The sequence below is a fragment of the Triticum aestivum genome, chromosome 4A (assembly GCF_018294505.1).
Source record: "Triticum aestivum cultivar Chinese Spring chromosome 4A, IWGSC CS RefSeq v2.1, whole genome shotgun sequence".
Classification (NCBI taxonomy): domain Eukaryota; kingdom Viridiplantae; phylum Streptophyta; class Magnoliopsida; order Poales; family Poaceae; genus Triticum; species Triticum aestivum.
The window spans coordinates 11,751,337-11,766,281 of NC_057803.1; the positions used below are offsets into that span (position 1 = coordinate 11,751,337).

At 46.2% G+C, this 14,945-nt stretch overlaps 3 protein-coding genes across 3 annotated transcripts; 1 reads left to right on the forward strand and 2 right to left on the reverse strand.

The window, feature by feature from the left end:
* Positions 1 to 1,484: 1,484 nt before the first annotated feature.
* Positions 1,485 to 5,000, forward strand: LOC123084780 (rhamnogalacturonan I rhamnosyltransferase 1). The gene is made up of 8 exons (XM_044506292.1): positions 1,485 to 1,877; positions 2,361 to 2,428; positions 2,511 to 2,599; positions 2,683 to 2,845; positions 2,928 to 3,217; positions 3,674 to 3,878; positions 4,097 to 4,254; positions 4,425 to 5,000. The coding sequence occupies exons 1-8, from the start codon at positions 1,700 to 1,702 to the stop codon at positions 4,687 to 4,689; spliced, it is 1,416 nt and encodes a 471-aa protein (XP_044362227.1). The 5' UTR covers positions 1,485 to 1,699; the 3' UTR covers positions 4,690 to 5,000.
* A 39-nt stretch (positions 5,001 to 5,039) lies between these two features.
* Positions 5,040 to 6,868, reverse strand: LOC123084781 (patatin-like protein 1). Its single transcript, XM_044506293.1, has 4 exons — positions 6,337 to 6,868; positions 6,068 to 6,248; positions 5,821 to 5,982; positions 5,040 to 5,729 (listed from the first exon to the last, which is right to left on the reverse strand). Exons 1-4 carry the CDS (start codon positions 6,696 to 6,698, stop codon positions 5,163 to 5,165), a joined length of 1,272 nt encoding a protein of 423 aa, XP_044362228.1. The 5' UTR covers positions 6,699 to 6,868; the 3' UTR covers positions 5,040 to 5,162.
* A 2,805-nt stretch (positions 6,869 to 9,673) lies between these two features.
* LOC123083691 (putative ripening-related protein 5) lies at positions 9,674 to 10,368 on the reverse strand. Its single transcript, XM_044505651.1, has one exon. The coding sequence runs from the start codon at positions 10,366 to 10,368 to the stop codon at positions 9,811 to 9,813; it is 558 nt and encodes a 185-aa protein (XP_044361586.1). The 3' UTR covers positions 9,674 to 9,810.
* Between the last annotated feature and the right edge of the window lie 4,577 nt (positions 10,369 to 14,945).

The following is a 14,945-nucleotide window of genomic DNA, read 5'->3' on the forward strand; positions in this document are numbered from 1 at the left end:
CCTCATCCACTACCACTCGCCCCTGTCCCCATCTGGCCATCCCTGCCCCCACGCCGGCAACAACCCTAGCCACCGCCAGCATGGGTTTCTTCTCCGGCGTCGGCAGTAGCCGCAAGGGCAAAGCCCCCGCCCGCCATTCCCCCTCCCTCCCCGCCCTCCCCGCGCCGGCGCGCGCTCCCCGACAGAGGCAGCGCATCAACGTGTCGGTGCACCAGGCCGAGTGGCACTGGCACCACCGCGTGCCTCTGCCGTACCCGGACGTGACGCTGCCGCACGACTGGCATTTGAATTCGGAGAGGATCCCAGTGCCGGTGGCGCCGCGGACGACCAGGGCCCATGCAGAGGAGGTGCGGCGCCAGCGGGCGTTGCTGAGCGAAGAGCAGTGCGCCGACCCGCGCTTCGCCGTCGACTCGCTCAACTGGGCTCGATGGTTCGCCATCGAGCACGAGGAGGCGAGGCGACGCGGCGTCCGCGGCGTCGACCACAGCCTGCCGCCGCCCGCGCTCGTCGTCCGCGACGAGGACCAGGAGGCCGAGGCCGCCTACCAAGCGGGCATCAATGAGAGCGAGGAGGAGGAGCGGTGGAGGGAGGCGGACGAGGCGGCTTTCGAGGCTGCCATGACGGAGGCCATGGCCCTCTCCGCGGCGGGCGACTGCGTCGTGCCGCCGGTGGCCCCACCGTCCCCGCCGAAAGCCGAGCCGGAGGAGCCGGCCTACATCAAGCGCTACTCCTGGACCGGAATAGTCCGCGAATGGGTCAGCGCTCCGCCGATCTGGCTCGGGGCGACGGAGAAGCAGGAGGCGGCCTACCTCGACCACTGGCGCCGCGTTCGGCTTGCCGAGGACCGTCGGGAGGGCCAGCGCCTGCAGATGCTCGAGCGCGAGGCCGAAGAGGAGGCGCGCCAGGCCCAGGCAGCGGCGGCAAAGCCCGACATCACCGCCGCCTGGAACACGACGTTCCCCTGGGCCGGCCCTGCGCCGACGTTGATCGACCTCACCGGTCCCGACGCAGACGCCGCCGCTGCGGAGGACGCCTAGGGCAGCGCGTCATCTAGTTTTTAGTATTTTAATTAATGTAATGTGGACTTTCGCGGGCCTTGGTGGCCGGCTTTTATGTTTAATTCAATGCATGTATTTATTTTCAAAATGCTTGCAATACTTTTTTTGGCGCGCCGATGAAATGGGTCGGGCCAGCGTTGGCCGCTCGCGCCGACCCAAACACAACGCCAGACATTTGTGTCCGTCGGACCGACCCAGACGAACAAAAAGCGGGCAAAAACGCCGTCCGTTTGGGTCAGTCTGTTGGAGTTGCTCTTATATTACAAGATTTGGGGAGTACTACTCCACCAGTGTAGTGCGGTGTGCTAAGCGTAGCCCACCTAGTGATCACACGCTTGGCTAAGGATAGTCCATGCCAAGCCAAGCCAAGCCGCCGGTCCTCCTCCTACCAGCCAGCTTACCAACAACACAAGCCACAAAAGCCAAACGCGTAGGCCGCAGGCCGCAGCAACACACACACACTCTCTCTCTCTCTGTGTGCGCCTGCGCCCCAGTGTCCCCACAGCTAGGCCAACAAGATCTTAGCTCCCAACGGGCCCCTCCCCGTCCCCGAGATCCTCCGGAGCCGCCGCCGCCGCCGCCGCCGCGACCTCCAGAAATGCCGGCGCCGATCGGGGGGCGGCGCCGGCTGTGAGGCTGCGATGGCGCGGTCCAGGCCTAGGTTCTGGCTCGTGGCGGGCTGCGTCGCCCTGCTGCTCTGGGCCTCCGTCGCGCAGCTCGTCGCCGTCGGCCGCCTCCTCTCCCTCTTCGGCCTCGCCGGCAGCGCGCCCGGCCCCTCGCCGCCGCCTTCCTCGCCCCCTCCCCCGCCGCCGCCCCCAAGTGCGTGCCTTTCCGCCTAATTTTTGTTACCACTGGCTAGTAAATTTTATCGATTAGTTCTTGCATCTACTGGCTAAATTTTATCGGTCAGTATTGTATCTACGAGCAAATAAGTGATGAAGTTATTCAATTTTGAAATGATACATGTAAGAGTGGGTGCATTTTTGTGATCACCCTTCCCCAAATTCATACCAATTTTCCTACCAAAGAAAGAAATATATAGTACCAAATTTGTGAAGTTAGAGGGGTTGCTGCTGAAAGCTTAGCTGCCTTTAGTGAGAAACAAAATGGTTCGCTCTGGAAGGCATGAAAAATGGGAAAATTAACTGATTGATATCTCGGTGGGCGGGGGGAATAGAAGCCGCAGTTACCTTGATGTTTTGTTGAGATACTTATTCAAGGGCTTGCAAAATTTTGTCAAGATGTTACTATTTCAGTCAATCGCCAGTTCGCCACCAACAGTAATTGCGACTTTTTCTCCAGGAATCTACAAAAGCAATGGCTATCTGAAGATATCCTGCAATGGGGGTCTTAATCAGATGCGTTCAGAGGTCAGTTGTCTGTGCTTACTTGCGCTTTTCAATCCTAGCTTTCCCATTCTAACCCTTCTCATTTTGAATCTCTCTTATTAAGATATGTGACATGGTGGCAGTGGCGCGTTTGCTAAACCTCACGATGGTTGTGCCAGAGCTTGACAAGAGATCATTCTGGGCTGATCAGAGGTTCATTCCATTTTCTTGAAGAGGTGCTCTATGTATTAACCAGGTTGATATCTTAAGCGGCTAGTGTTCTGTATGCTTTTCAGCAATTTTGGAGACATATTTGATGTGAGGCATTTCATTACCTCATTAAGAGATGAAGTGCGCATTGTCAAACGGCTGCCAAAGAGGTTTGGTCCAACAGATTCAGGCATCATGCTGGACATGTCACCTGTGAGCTGGTCAGATGAGAAATACTACTTGCACCAGGTTTGTCAGCTTATCTGGGATCCATCCTTGCTTTATGGTACATGTATTGCTATGTGCTCTTCATAGTCTCTCACTTGTGCAGATCTTACCACTCTTCAGCAAATATAAAGTCATCCACTTTAACAAGACAGATGCTCGGTTAGCAAACAATGGCATCAGTACTGAGCTTCAACTTGTTAGATGCCGTGTTAATTTTCGTGCTCTGAAGTTTACCCCTCAAATTGAGGCACTGGGGAATAAATTGGTACAGAAACTTCGAGACAAGGGATCATTTGTGGCATTGCATTTACGATATGAGATGGACATGCTCGCATTTTCTGGTTGCAATCATGGCCTTAATCCTGAAGAAGCCGAGGAACTCAAAAGAATGAGGTACAATTTTCGGTGTACAGTCTTTCACCTAACATCAATAAATACATAGCAGCCTTTTTGATACTGAATCAAGTAATTCCTCAGAGAAGAAGGATAATGATTACTTTATTGATTCTTGACTTATCTACAGATACGAGCAATGGTTACATAGATGTTGTATATATTAGTTTGTTCCTGTGGCCCTGCATACATTTCTCAAGTTTTTATTGCTAATGTTTAGAGCCGGATGCAGTGTAACATCAGTATCAGTCTCAACAAATGGCGCTTTTTCATACATAGTTTCCCATTTCATGATGGATTCATGTCAATGGAATAGAAATTCAATTGCTCATCTGTTGTTAGCATAGTCAAATTGTCTAAGTGCCATCTTATCTTGGTCTTGCTGTTTTTCTTGAGCTGAAAACTGATGCACAAACTTTGAATCACCAGAATCCTACTTTTTTTTCTATCAATCAGATATGCATATCCATGGTGGAGAGATAAAGAAATTGATTCGAAAACCAAGAGATCAGAAGGACTATGCCCACTTACGCCTGAGGAGACGTCACTGGTTTTGAAAGCACTGGGCTTTGAAAAGGATACTCTCATATACATTGCTGCTGGTGAAATTTACGGGGGAGAAAAGAGATTGAAACCATTACGAGCTGCTTTTCCAAAACTTGTAAGTGTGTCCAACACTTTGTCAACTACATTGGCTTGTTCATGTTTCGTGGCAATAACTATAGTGCAACTCCTGACTATTCAATTGCAAGTGAGATTTTGCTCGTTTCTGCCAGCATTGCTTACAGTTTCTGACCTTCCATGCCATGTGTCTAGAGTGTGATACTCCCCCTGTATGGACCAAACCTGCTAATATAAGCAATACCGATTATCTTTCAGGTAAGAAAAGAGATGCTGCTAGATTCAGAACCTCTGCGCCAGTTTCAAAACCATTCTTCTCAGATGGCTGCACTCGATTTCATTGTATCCACTGCTAGTGATGTGTTCCTTCCTACCTATGATGGTAACATGGCGAAACTTGTTGAAGGCCACAGAAGGTATCTATACAGCAAGATTTCATCTTATAAAAACAATCAAATAGCTTTTCAAGATATAGTGTGTAGATATAGCCATCTTCTGCAGCAAGATTTGTACTAGTTTACTCTTTATAAAAATAAATAAATAGTATCATCTGGTCATAATTATCTGGTTGAATTTCTATCTTCAGGTTCCTGGGTTTCCGAAAAAGCGTGTTGCCAGACCGACGGAAACTAGTTGAACTTATAGACTTGTACAACAACAAGACAATTTCTTGGGAGAATTTTACATCTTCTGTCCAAGAAGTTCATAGAGGCCGTGTGGTCCAACCGTCCTGTCGGCGAAAACTCGAAAACAAGCCGAAAGAGGAGGATTATTTCTACGCTAACCCCCACGAGTGCCTGGCCAATTCAAGCCTGTGCAGTGGAAGCAAGGATACAGTCACTGTAAGGTGAGCACATTTGCAGCCTTGCCTGTGCAAGTTACTGTTTGCGATGATCCGCGGACTGAAGCCGGCAAGCAGGCAGAGTCCCGATGATCGTCTAACCGATGTTCCCAGTGTTCTGTTGTATAGGTCAGGTTTTTCTTTTCTTTCTATGCTGCAATCCATTCATTTATTTTGAAGCTTGCCGAAATAGGTAGGAGGCTTTGTGTAAATTTTTGTTGGTCGTTTGCTCTCTTGTTCACTGTTGATTTATTCATGATGATGATGTCGAAAGGGATATACAATTGCCATGGTGACCAATTGAGAGGCATTTTGGTTTCATCAAGTCTTGTTATTTTTTCTTGACTACGCAAAAAAAAGTGTTGTTATTTTTCTTGAGCTCATCATTTCCTTTCATTATCCATGTGAAAAGCTTTCTCTATCTATCCCCGCCAAAAATTTATATAGAAAATAAATGAAACTAAGCCACGCTAAGCTACAAGGTCAGCGTCTGGATTTCAGACGGCCGGCGCCACCACGCCGGCGCTCGAGCCTTGTCCTCCTCTCGTCGGAGAGCTGCCTGGCGAACCCGGCGAGCGCGTCGGCGTTGCTCCCGGCCCCCTTTACCTCCTCGTACCTCCCGGTCTCGACGTTCACCCTGGACACCCTCTGCGCCAGCATCCGCTCGCCGATCCTGAGGAGCTCCGCCATGTTCTCGGGCGTGGCAGCGTCCACCGTGGCCGCCGGGCCGTGGAGCGAGTTGTCCTGGATGCGGAGGTAGTCGCCGTCGCTGTGCAGCGACTGGAAGAGCACGGCGGCGTGGATGTCGACGAGGTCGGAGCTGGCTGCCATGAAGATGTCGATGATGGGCGCCATGCCCTTGTTGCGGAGCCAGCTGATGATGCCCCACTGGGAGCACTGCTTCGCCGTGTACAGCCCCTGGTCGGACGTCGAGCCGGTGCCGACGGACATCACCAGGAACTTGCCGCAGTCCGACGGCTTCACCGGGTACAGCTCCTCCCTGTCCTTGCCCATCATCTTCTTGGTGATCTGCGTCATCGCCACCATCGTCTGCGTTTGTCACAGCTCAGTTCATCAGTGTGATCGGGTCGGGCAAGCGTGTCTGAACATCTGACAGACGGACAGACGCTTGATTGGTTACCGGATTGTTGGCGGCGACGCCGCCGTCGATGAGGTTGTACTCGCGCTCCTTGCCGTTGCCGTCGTGGGTGTGGAAGTGGTGCGCGGGGAGGTAGGTCGGGGCGGCGGAGGTGCCGATGCAGATGTCGGCGAGCCGCGCGTTCTTCAGGGGCATGCTCTTGGCCTGCACGCACGCACACATGATCCATCACGTTTTTAGCCCCATGTCTGTCTGATCCATGATCCAAGTATAAAATTAGCATATATACGTCGTATGTGGAGAAGATGATGGGCTGGAGAAGCTTGACGTCGAAGGTGGGGATGACGACGTCGGTGAGCGCGTCGCACAGCCTCGTCTCGCCGAGCATGCTCCTGATCTTGCCGTGCAGGTACTTGCCGCTGTACCTCGGCCGCCTCAGCGATGCGGTCACCGCGGCGAGCGCGCACCTCCTGGCACAGCTCAACACAATCCACACATCAACCACCAGTTCAGCTCGCATGATCCATGTCCATGAGATGAGATCGTTCGTGCTCTCGCCTTTGAGGGAAGATGTAGGGCCCGTTGTCGAGGTAGAAGCGGTTGACGTCCCTGGCGGCGAAGAGCGGGCGGCCGTCCTTGCCGGGCGCGGTGATCATGGCGGTGATGAGGCCGCCGGTGCTGGTGCCGGCGATGCAGTCGAAGTAGTCGGCCAGGCGCGCGCCCGGGCCGTCCAGCTCCTGCAGCTTGGCCTCGAGGAAGTCGAGGATGGTGCCCGGGATGATGCCGCGGATGCCGCCCCCGTCGATGGTCAGCACCGTCACCCGCTGCCCCGGCGCCACCGGCTGGCCGACCACGCTGCCCGCCATCGCCCGCGTGCTGCACGACTCGCAGGGCCGCCGGCACCAGTAGCTTGCCATCATCGACCCGGCGGCCACGCGTCCGATCGATCAGCCGACGTTGCAAACCGACGTACGACACCTCGGTCGAGAATCAGGAGGAAGAAGACGGGATCGATCGCCGCACGAGAGGGTAGGCAGACCGATGGCGGTAATTGGTGGGTTTGCTAGCGGCGAGCGAGTGGCTGCCATGGTTCATGCCGTAGCGCGCGCTGGTCTATTTTTGGAGTGAGAGAGGGCACAGTAAACAGTAAACAGTTTGCGGGTGTGGTTAACTGAAGACATGCAGACATGCAGTGGAAGAAGAAGGAACCGGTCGGTCTTATGTCGTGGCGCACACAGTGCGAGAGCGCGTTCACTCTGACCAAACTGAAGACGGCCCAAGCTGAGTTCACTGCAAACTATTCTATGTATCGCTCATGACGAAGCGTAAGTGAAGTCTCGGCTGGAGATCTTGACCGGGTTTTTTTTTGGTTCGTTCGCTAGCTAGCTCGCTGTAGAGTTTCGTTGGTTCTTTTTCTTGTTTTTTTGAGGGAATCTTTTTCTTGTTTCTGCCTGTTGCTTGGACTGGTCCGGTTTTCATCGGATTTCGTCTTTCTTCTCTTTTTTGTGTTTTTCTTTACGTTTTTTATCAGGTTTTGTGTTCTTTCTTTTATGTGTTTCTTTACAATTTCTATGGTTTTCTTTTCGTTTCCATAGATTTTCTATTATTTTATTTTTGTATATATTTTTCTTTATGGGTTTCAATGTTTTTTCTTTTTCTGTGTTTCTCTTTGCAGCTTTCATTGGTTTTCAATGTTTTTTTATTCTTTCCTTTTCTATGTGTTTTATTTAATTTTTCATGCCCCTCAACTTTTAAAATGTTTCCATCGATTTTTTCTTCGGTTTTTGTTTGTCTTTTAAATTTCTTTCTTTTTATGTGTTTTTTGTATGGTTTCCTTTTTCCCTTTTCCTTATTTAATACATGTCTACTTTTTTCAATACAAATTATAAAATTTTCATATATATCTACTTTTTTTTACATATTTGACATTTTTAAGTATATGTTTGGTTGTGTGCTTTTTTTCATATATGAAACATCTTTCTGTACACATTGAACAGTTTTAAAATACTACCCCCCTCCGGGTTTATTAGGACCCCTTTCATTTTGAGCCAAAGCTTAATCATGTATTTAACTAATAAAATATACACTATATGTCACGAAAACTATATCAAAGAATACCTCTTTCAAATGCAAATACAACAATATACTTTTTGTAGCATATACTTTATATATTTTGAGTTAAATATATGGTCAAACTTGAACCCAAAATACAAGGGGCTTAATAAACTCGGATGGAGGTAGTACATGATTAGCATGTTGTAAAATATATGTATATATATATATATATATATATATATATATATATATATATATATATATATATTACATATACACTGTATATTTTTTGTATACATAAAGTACATTTTCGCACATGTTTAACATTTTCTAAATACATGATTAACATTTTTTTTCAGTATATGCTTTTGATGACTATTTTTCATGCACCTTGTACATTTTTGTACCCATCTGGAACATTATTTTTTATACACAGTTAGCATTTAAAAAATACATAATTTTTTTTTCAAATATACGTTTTGTCGTGTACTTTTACCATACACATTTTACATTCTTTGTATACAGTAGGGATACATTTTTTTTACATTCAGCTGGTTTTACATTCAAATTAGGCATGGAGGTTGTGTATACAATGCCTTGGGTAGAGCTAAGTGGAGCACTGCAGAACATAATAAATATAAGATTTAATATTCATGCCTTATTTGTACCAGATCATACAAATATGTAATGTAAGTCAAGTACTTCAATATTTTTTATGTGTTTGGATGCTACCAGTGGCGGAGCTAGCATTTGAGAACAGGGTGGTCCGCCCTAAAGGAAAAAAAATGATAACAAATACTATGACAAATGATCTAACTAATTACCCGTATCACACAAAAATAGATCAATATGGTCTGACAAACACACTAAATTCTCAATTAAGTCTAAGTTTAACATAAATAAGCCTACATAGTATATACTACATGGACCATTGTAAGTACATACCTTAAGTTCAAAAAGATTATGTTTCTTCCCTTTCTTCACAACTTCTCTCTGAAAAAGAGAAACAATGTCTTTGGTCCTCTTCATTCTTCGAACAATTCTGCAATAAGAATTTTTCTATCAATAAAGCTATTTGGGGAAGAATTGATGCACAGAATTATGTTGTTGGTCGGTTCATCTATAGGATAGATATCACAGCAAAAAAACCTAAATCAAAAATAAAATTGGGTATTTGAGACCTTAAATCAGGCTCACCTGCTGAGGTGCTGCCGCCGGACTGGGGCAATGGGCAGCCGCTGCCGGCTTTGCACGGGCATCAGGCGGCCGCGCGGGGTAGGGGTGCAGCCACGCAGAGCAGGGGCACACTCAGCTCGCAAGGGGGAGGAGAGGAGGCAGGCGGAACCTCCTCAGCAGCTGGGCGCCGGCGACCGCCACTGGCGAGGCGGGAGGGGCTCTGCGACTGCAAGGGCATCGGGACTAGGGACGAGGCGGCTCTGCGGCTGGTTCTGCTAACGCAATCCATTGCCTCAATGTAGATGACGAAGTGGCCGTGGGCTGTGGCTGCATTCGTAACACGTAAGTGTTTTGGGCCATTATTTTTTATCTGGCCCAGCCAACGATCCATAGGTATATGGGCTGACCAAAAATCCCAGGGTGGGCCGCGGCCCACCCTGACCACCCTGTAGCTCCGTCACTGGATGCTACCTCCCAATTGAGAGGATTTTTATTGTATAGAAGGAAATTGCTGGCAATTGAGGTTGGCTGAACATTCTTTCGCCAAGGTATAGTAAATACTTTATTACGTACCACTCTGTCTCATAACGTAAGATGTTTTTTCAAGTTATCTTGAAAAAACGTTTTACATTATGAGAAGGAGGGAGTAACTTTTATTTATGCTTGATGCAACTCCTGATTGTTGTACCTTACTATACATCACTACATAGATATATGTTTTTTTAGTAATGATAAATTTTAGAATAAACAAAAGAATTTCTTTTTTGACGGGAACACGAATAAATATATGGTCAAAATTGTTTACTCATCAGACCAGGTAACATCCTGAATACCGATGTTCTGGTCCAGACCCAGGGCGCCCCACACCGCCGGTGAGGCGTCTACGACGTTGTTGACGCATGGCTCCTCGTAGTTGTGCTCGGCATCACAACCGTGGACGGAGTCGCACTCGTCCACCACCTTTGCGCTCACTGAGCTGCCACCCTTCGCGGTAATCATGACGGTGCGGCCGCAGCGGGACATGCCATTGAACCAGCCGGTGGAGAGGGCGACGACCATCTCCGAGTCGTCGTGGTACGCGTTGTCGCACTCGGACGGATGGCCTCCGTCCTTGCCCTTCTGGAAGCTATTGAGCGTCAGAACGGCCGGCGTGGTCGCGGACACCGGCGGCGAGCAGAGGAACTGCACGTACTGCCTGCCGTCGACGCAGCAGTCCGGGCTGTTGCTCATCTCGCAGTTGCCGGACCTGCCCGGGAGGTAGCCACTGGGCTGACACCCGGCAGCATCGAAGCCCGTGCGCCGAACCAGGCATGACGCGGTGTGGCAGGCCGAGACCGCGGCGAGGAGGAAGACGGCCATGGCGGGTCGAGCTCCCGCAGTCGCCATCTTGTTGTTGGCACCTAAAAGAACACTTTGATCGCAATGGAATTAGAGGTGCATAGGCATATATGAGCGGACGAAGCCACACGGAGCCTGGAAACCTCCGCGGGCATAAGCAGCAACTCGATCACAACGGAGGCAGAGTCGATCCCAAATTCACATTGATACTTACACCGCCCGTATTTTCTTTGCCAGTTTGCCCCTTGAAAATAGTAGAGTATATAAAGTAGGGTCTAGTACATTGTCCTTATACATGTATTTGTATACATATGTAATTGTAATTGTGATCATCTATATATTGAGACGTGAGGCTGGATGTCAACCACTCACGCAAAACCCTAAATCCTGTGTTTCAACCTGGTATCAGCCAGGGTTCGGCCGCCGCCCGATCCACTCGCCGCCGCCGCACGCTGCACACCTACCATGGTGTTATTTATGTGCAGAAGCAAATGTTCTCGGAATGACCTGAAACTTCACGGAGACACTTTTCAGAAAATAAGAAAAATACCTGCCAAAGATGAAGGTCAGGGGGCCCACCACCTTGCCACGAGGGTGGGGGGCGCGTCTGCCCCCTAGGGCGCGCCCCTACCTCGTGGGCCCCCTGTTGCCTCTCCAACTCCAACTCCACCTCCATATATTGAGTTTCGGGGAGAAAAAAATCAGAGAGAAGAAATCATCGCGTTTTACGATACGGAGCCGCCGCCAAGCCCTAAAACCTCTCGGAGGGCTGATCTGGAGTCCGTTCAGGGCTCCGAAAGGGGAATCCGTCGCCATCGTCATCATCAACCATCCTCCATCACCAATTTCATGATGCTCACCGCCGCGCGTGAGTAATTCCATCGTAGACTTGCTGGACGGTGATGGGTTGGATGTGATCTATCATGTAATCGAGTTAGTTTTGTTAGGGTTTGATCCCTAGTGTCCATTATGTTCTGAGATTGATGTTGTTATGACTTTGCTATGCTTAATGCTTGTCACTAGGGCCCGAGTGCCATGATTTCAGATCTGAACCTATTATGTTTTCATCAATATATGAGTGTTCTTGATCCTATCTTGCAAGTTTATAGTCACCTATTATGTGTTATGATCCGTTAACCCCGAAGTGACAATAATCGGGATACTTACCGGTGATGACCGTAGTTTGAGGAGTTCATGTATTCACTATGTGTTAATGCTTTATTCCGGTTCTCTATTAAAAGGATGCCTTAATATCCCTTAGTTTCCGTAAGGACCCCGCTGCCACGGAAAGGTAGGACAAAAGATGTCATGTAAGTTCTTTTCCATAAGCACGTATGACTATATTCGGAATACATGCCTACATTATATCAATGAACTGGAGCTAGTTTTGTGTCACCTTAGGTTATGACTGTTACGTGATGAACCGCATCCGGCATAATTCTCCATCACCGATCCATTGCCTACGAGCTTTCCATATATTGTTCTTCGCTTATTTACTTTTCCGTTGCTATTGCTATCATCACTACAAAATACCAAAAACATTGCTTTTACTACCTTTACCTTTTGTTACCGCTACCACTACTATCATATTACTTTGCTACTAAATACTTTGCTGCAGATATTAAGTTTCCAGGTGTGGTTGAATTGACAACTCAGCTGCTAATACTTGAGAATATTCTTTGGCTCCCCTTGTGTTGAATCAATAAATTTGGGTTGAATACTCTACCCTCGAAAACTGTTGCAATCCCCTATACTTGTGGGTTATCAAGACTATTTTCTGGCGCCGTTGCCGGGGAGCATAGCTCTATTCTTTGAGTCACTTGGGATATATATCTGCTTATCATTATGAAGAATTTGAGAGATCCAAAAACCAAGATCTATCCCTCAACTACGAGGGGAGGTAAGGAACTGCCATCTAGCTCTGCACTTTATTCACCTTCTGTTTTGAGTAAGCTTGCGACACCTACACCTGCTTCTGCTATTCATTCTGATATGTCGCATGTTATTGATGATGTCACTTCTACTATGCATGATACTTATGATGAAACTACCTCTATACCTGATACTACTATGCCACTTAGTGCTTTTCTTAATGAACAACTTGCTAGGGCTAGAGAAATTGAAAATATTGAATCTAAGGATACTGATGAAAGTGATGATGAAGAACCACTTGCTATTTCTATGGGTTATGTATTTGATCAAGATGCTTCTTTGGCCATTTTAGCTTGCAGAAATAGAACTGAACTTAAAAGATTATTAGCTAAATGGAGTAAGAATCTCTAAATGACAGAATGAAACCTGACCCTGCTTTGGCTACTTCACCTATCTTTGTTACTGATAAGGATTATGAATTCTCTATTGATCCTGGTATAATTACTTTGGTTGAATCTGATCCTTTTCATGGTTATGAATCTGAAACTGTTGTGGCACATCTTACTAAACTGAATGATATAGCTACCCTGTTCACTAAAGATGAGAAAACTCGCCACTTTTACATCCTTAAAATATTTCCGTTCTCATTAAAGGGTGATGCTAAGATATGGTTTAATTCTCTTGATCCTGGTTGTGTGCGTAGTCCCCAGGATATGATTTATTACTTCTCTGCTAAATATTTCCCTGCTCATAAGAAACAAGCTGCTTTAAGGGATATATACAATTTTGTGCAAATTGAAGAAGAGTGTCTCCCAAAAGCTTGGGGGAGGCTTCTCCAATTACTTAATGCTTTGCCTGATCATCCTCTTAAGAAAAATGAAATACTTGATATCTTTTATAATGGACTAACCGATGCCTCCAGAGATTACCTGGATAGTTGTGCTAGTTCTGTTTTCAGGGAAAGAACACCGGATGAAGCTGAAATTCTATTGATTAATATGTTGGCAAATGAAAATAATTGGACACCTTCGGAGCCAATTCCTGAGCCTATTCCTAAACCAACTCCGAAGAAGAGAGGTATTCTATTTCTCAGTCCTGAAGATATGCAAGAGGCAAAGAAATCTATGAAAGAAATGGGTATTAAAGCTGAAGATGTTAATAATTTACCTCCTATTGAAGAAATACATGGTCTTAATTTACCGCCTGTTGAAGAAACATATAATCTTAATCCTTTACCTATTGAAGAAACTCATGGTCTTGATAACCCGACACAGGTAGTAAAGGTAAATTCTCTCTATAGATATGATAAAGCACTAATCCCGTTTACTAAGTTTGCTAGCCCATGCTTAGATGAGTTTGATAAATTTATGGCTAAGCAAGAAGACTTTAATGCTTATTTTGGTAGACAATTAAAATACAATTCAAATATGCTTGGACACTTGGGTGATTATATGGCTAATGTTAAAGGTAAACTTAAACTTATTAGTAAACATGCTTCTATGGTTACCACTCAAGTAGAACAAGTACTTAAAGCTCAAAATGATTTGCTCAATGAATTGAATAATAAGAATAATGATAATGCTGTTAGAGTTATGACTAGAGGTGGTAGAATGACTCGGGAACCTTTGTATCCTGAAGGCCATCCTAAAAGAATTGAGCAAGATTCTCAGAGAAATAATATAGATGCACCTAGCTCTTCTAAAAAGAAGTAAAAGAAAAATGATAGGACTTTGCATACTTCTAGTGATCCTATTGTTGAAACACCTGAGAATCCAAATGATATTTCTATTTCTGATGCTGAAACACAATCTGGTAATGAACCTGAAACTAATGATAATGTTAATAATAATGTTCATGATGATGCTCAACCTAGTAATGACAATGACATAGAAACTGAACCTGCTGTTGATCTTGATAACCCACAATCAAAGAATCAACGATATGATAAGAAAGACTTTGTTGCTAGGAAACATGGTAAAGAAAGAGAGCCTTGGGTTCAGAAACCCATGCCTTTTCCTCCCAAACCATCCAAGAAAAAGGATGCTGAGAATTTTGAGCGCTTTGCTGAAATGATTAGACCTATCTTTTTGCGTATGCGATTAGCTGATATGCTCAAAACCAATCCTTATGCTAAGTATATGAAAGATATTATTACAAATAAAAGAAAGATACCGGAAGCTGAAATTTCCACCATGCTTGCTAATTATACTTTTAAGGGTGGAATACCAAAGAAACTTGGAGATCCAGGAGTACCCACTATACCATGCTCCATTAAAAGAAACTATATTAAAACTGCTTTATGTGATCTTGGAGCCGGTGTTAGTGTTATGCCTCTCTCTTTATATCGTAGACTTGATTTGAATAAGTTGACTCCTACTGAAATATCTTTGCAAATGGCTGATAAATCAACTGCTATACCTGTCGGTATTTGTGAGGATGTGCCTGTTGTAGTTGCAAACGTTACTATTTTAACGGACTTTGTTATTCTTGATATTCCCGAGGACAATAATATGGCTATTATTCTTGGAAGACCTTTTTTGAATACTGCAGGGGCTATTATTGATTGCACTAAAGGCAATGTCACTTTTCATGTTAATGGTAATGAGCATACGGTACACTTTCCGAAGAAACAACCTCAAGTTCATAGTATCAACTGTATTGGAAAAATTCCATCGATTATATTTGGAGGTTTTGAATTTCCTCTTCTACTGTCAAGAAGAAATATG

What these genes read in the sequence shown, in the direction of transcription:
- LOC123084780 (XM_044506292.1), top strand. Translation starts at nt 1,700, where the DNA reads ATGGCGCGGTCCAGGCCTAGGTTCTGGCTCGTGGCGGGCTGCGTCGCC. An exon ending in TCCCCCGCCGCCGCCCCCAA is followed by an intron (nt 1,878 to 2,360) that starts GTGCGTGCCTTT and finishes CTTTTTCTCCAG; the next exon opens with GAATCTACAAAAGCAATGGC. An exon ending in TCATTCTGGGCTGATCAGAG is followed by an intron (nt 2,600 to 2,682) that starts GTTCATTCCATT and finishes TATGCTTTTCAG; the next exon opens with CAATTTTGGAGACATATTTG.
- LOC123084781 (XM_044506293.1), bottom strand. Translation starts at nt 6,698, where the DNA reads ATGATGGCAAGCTACTGGTGCCGGCGGCCCTGCGAGTCGTGCAGCACG. An exon ending in TCATCTTCTCCACATACGAC is followed by an intron (nt 5,983 to 6,067) that starts GTATATATGCTA and finishes GCGTGCGTGCAG; the next exon opens with GCCAAGAGCATGCCCCTGAA. An exon ending in GCGTCGCCGCCAACAATCCG is followed by an intron (nt 5,730 to 5,820) that starts GTAACCAATCAA and finishes TGACAAACGCAG; the next exon opens with ACGATGGTGGCGATGACGCA.
- LOC123083691 (XM_044505651.1), bottom strand. Translation starts at nt 10,368, where the DNA reads ATGGCCGTCTTCCTCCTCGCCGCGGTCTCGGCCTGCCACACCGCGTCA.